Consider the following 3,042-nt stretch of genomic DNA (forward strand, 5'->3'; position numbering starts at 1 on the left):
GCACCATTCTCCGTTCCCTCACAAAAATAATTACTGCAGTAAGTTATGGGACAGAAAACAACAGTTATACTGTCTGAAGAACAATGCAGTCCAGTGCAGTCCAATGCAGTTGTAGTGTGTTGTGGTGTGTTGTAGTAGTGTGTTGTAGTGTATTGTAGTGTGTTGTAGTGTATTGTAGTGTGTTTTAGTGTGTTATAGTGTGTTGTAGTGTGCTGTAGTGTGCTTGTAGTCTGTTGCACTGTCAGTTTTCTGCGTGATCTTCTAGTCCCTCTGGCAGGTTGCACAGTCTTCATCCTTCTTTCCCATTCAGGAGCCCTGTGTTTGTGTGTGTGTGTGTATGGTGTGTGTGTGTGTGTGTGTGTGTGTGTGTGTGTGTGTGTGTGTGTGTGTGTGTGTGTGTGTGTGTATGAGTTTGTGTGTGTGTGTGTCCACGTTTGTGTGTGTGTGTGTATGTGTGTGTGTGTGTGTGTGTGTGTGTGTGTGTGTGTATGTGTGTGTGTGTGTGTGTATGAGTGTGTGTGTGTGTGTGTGTATCCTCAGCTATCCTGTGCTGTGTGCTGTGTGAGTGTGTCCTCCTGAGCTGTGTGTGGTGTGTGTGTGAGTCCCTCCAGACGCACTCTGAGGCTGCTGGCGGTGTGTGTGTAGAGCTGGCTCAGGTGTGCGTTGGGCAGGTGAGAGGAGTGGAGCTCCGCTAACTTCATCAGCAGGACGTACACACACGACACGTCATCCGCTTCCATGGCCCCCGCAAGCGCTAGCTGGTAGTAACCCATCGCATCAAACGCATCCTACACACACAAACACACACACACACACAATTTTAAAACATGCAAATGTGAATTGATCTGAACTGGTTTTGGTGAAATAAGCCTCTGAACTCTTACAAAGACCAAACTAGGATATTCACTATAGACTAAAATATTCAATTGTGTCCATACTGTTATGTATAGCCACCATGTTATAGTGTGAGTATAGTGTAGCCACCATGCTATAGTGTGAGTATAGTGTGAGTATAGCCACCATGTTATAGTGTGAGTATAGTGTGAGCAGAGCCGGACAGTAACGGAGTACATTTACTTGAGTACAGTACTTGAGTACAATTTTGAGGGATCTGTACTTTACTCGAGTATCATTTTTGGGAAGTACTCATGACTTTACTCAAGTACATTTGAGAGGCAAATATTGTAATCTTTACTCAAAGACATTTCTATCCATAACCGTGAGTACCCGTTACTTCTTCTAAAAAAAAAAAAAAAAAAAAGGAAAAGAAAAATCTCGAAACCCTCAATTTGTTGTTTCCCTCTCAAACTTGATTGGATTGCAGGCACCACTGACTGGGACAGCCTATCAGCAATCACCTTCAGCTTTCCGCCAAAGTCAACTCCATGGTCAGAATTAGATAAGAGACAAAACCATGGATCTAAAACAATGGATGAAGACGCAAGCAGGTTCATCCCGAATGTACCAACCCGTGGCCCCCACCTGCCAGACTATTTCAATTTTCTGAACAAGTTACAGTAATGATAGTTTTCGCTCAAGTGTTTCAATTACAAATTAGTATTTTGTATTTTAAATACATGTATTAGAAATACTGTCCATCCCTGGCAACATGGTAAAAAGATGAAAATGACTTGATTTTACTTTCAATTCCATTTACATTCTCCAAGGTATTAACATTAACATTTTTCATAATGTAGGACGTTTCTGTACATAAATGTAAGCACTGTGGCAGTAGAAATGCAAAATGTAGGCTACTCTTGTACTCTTGATACTCATGTACATTTAAAAACAAGTACTTCAATACTTTTACTTAAGTAGACATCTGACTGTTGTACTTTTACTTGTACTTGAGTAAAATTTAGCAAAGGGTATCTGTACTTTTACTCAAGTAATGAAGCTGTGTACTCTGCCCGCCTCTGAGTGTGAGTATAGTGTGAGTATAGCCACCATGTCATAGTGTGAGTATAGCCACCATGTTATAGTGTGAGTATAGCCACCATGTTATAGTGTGAGTATAGTGTGAGTATAGCCACCATGTTATAGTGTGAGTACTATAACTATACTCTAGAGCAGGGGTCCCCAACCTTTTATGTACCATGGACCGGTTTGATTCCTATTTTTTTTTCACGGACCGGCGGGGACAAGCAAACAAGCCCTGCTTGTTTCCCTGCAACAAGAAGCTTCCATCTGGGGTGATGGAAGACAGTGACACCCTCAGTGTGTTTGAAATGTCCAGTCGATTCTTAATTTGGTCTTAGTTGCAGTCATTGCGGCAAAACCCGGCCCTCGCATAGATATGTGGTGGGAAAGCGTTTTCAGCGCTTTTACGGCTATCTCGGGATATTCTGATTTGGTTTTGATCCAAAACCTGCCAGAGAGGTTTCCTTATACACACTCTTAAGACCACCGTCATTTGCAATTTCGATCAACTGCTCTTCCTCCCTCTTTGCTGACAAGTTAGGACTATTAGGGATATTGACAAATGGGTTGTGGACCCACTCAATGGTTTTGCAGTGGATCTTTGGAGGATGGGAAGTAACGCTCAAACTCATTTGAAAGCGCAACAAGGTGATCGCGCACCAGCTGCGAGAGAAAGGGCCCTGCCTCAGTCTCTCCCTCAACCCCACTACTGTTTGGAACATATCAAATACACCCGGCCCACTTTCGTCGTCCCCACAAATCAAGCTTTCTTTAAATGCAGCGACTTTATCTGCCAGTTTAAAGACAGTCGTCATTCTCCCTGGAGTGACAGGTTGAGGTCATTAAGCAAACGAATATGTCACACAGGTAAGCGAGTTTTAACACCCAGTCCTCATCACTAAAATGTGCAGCTAACGGTGACTTTTTTCTGTAGAAATCTCTGCAGCGACTCTGCTTAACTCAAACTCTGGCCAGTGACCTGCTAAAGATGCTTGTTTTTTGTTGCTCATTCTAGCAGTTTAGCTAACTTTGTGTGACACTACCGTTCGCCAAGAACTGATCAAGTGAAGTGAGATGACCTGAGGCTGCGCAGCGCTGAAGGCAATATGTAAAAGTGTTGAA

General features: G+C 42.9%; 1 protein-coding gene across 1 annotated transcript in view; it reads right to left on the minus strand.

The window, feature by feature from the left end:
- Window positions 1-492: 492 nt before the first annotated feature.
- Window positions 493-3,042, minus strand: part of sh3tc2 (SH3 domain and tetratricopeptide repeats 2) — a 47,650-nt gene continuing 45,100 nt past the window's right edge. Inside the window, exon 20 of the mRNA XM_048263699.1 lies at window positions 493-788. Within this exon, the coding sequence (XP_048119656.1) occupies window positions 537-788 (252 nt within the window). The 3' untranslated portion in view covers window positions 493-536. The remainder of the gene's footprint in view (window positions 789-3,042) is intronic.

This window comes from Alosa alosa, chromosome 14, assembly GCF_017589495.1.
Source record: "Alosa alosa isolate M-15738 ecotype Scorff River chromosome 14, AALO_Geno_1.1, whole genome shotgun sequence".
Lineage (NCBI taxonomy): Eukaryota > Metazoa > Chordata > Actinopteri > Clupeiformes > Clupeidae > Alosa > Alosa alosa.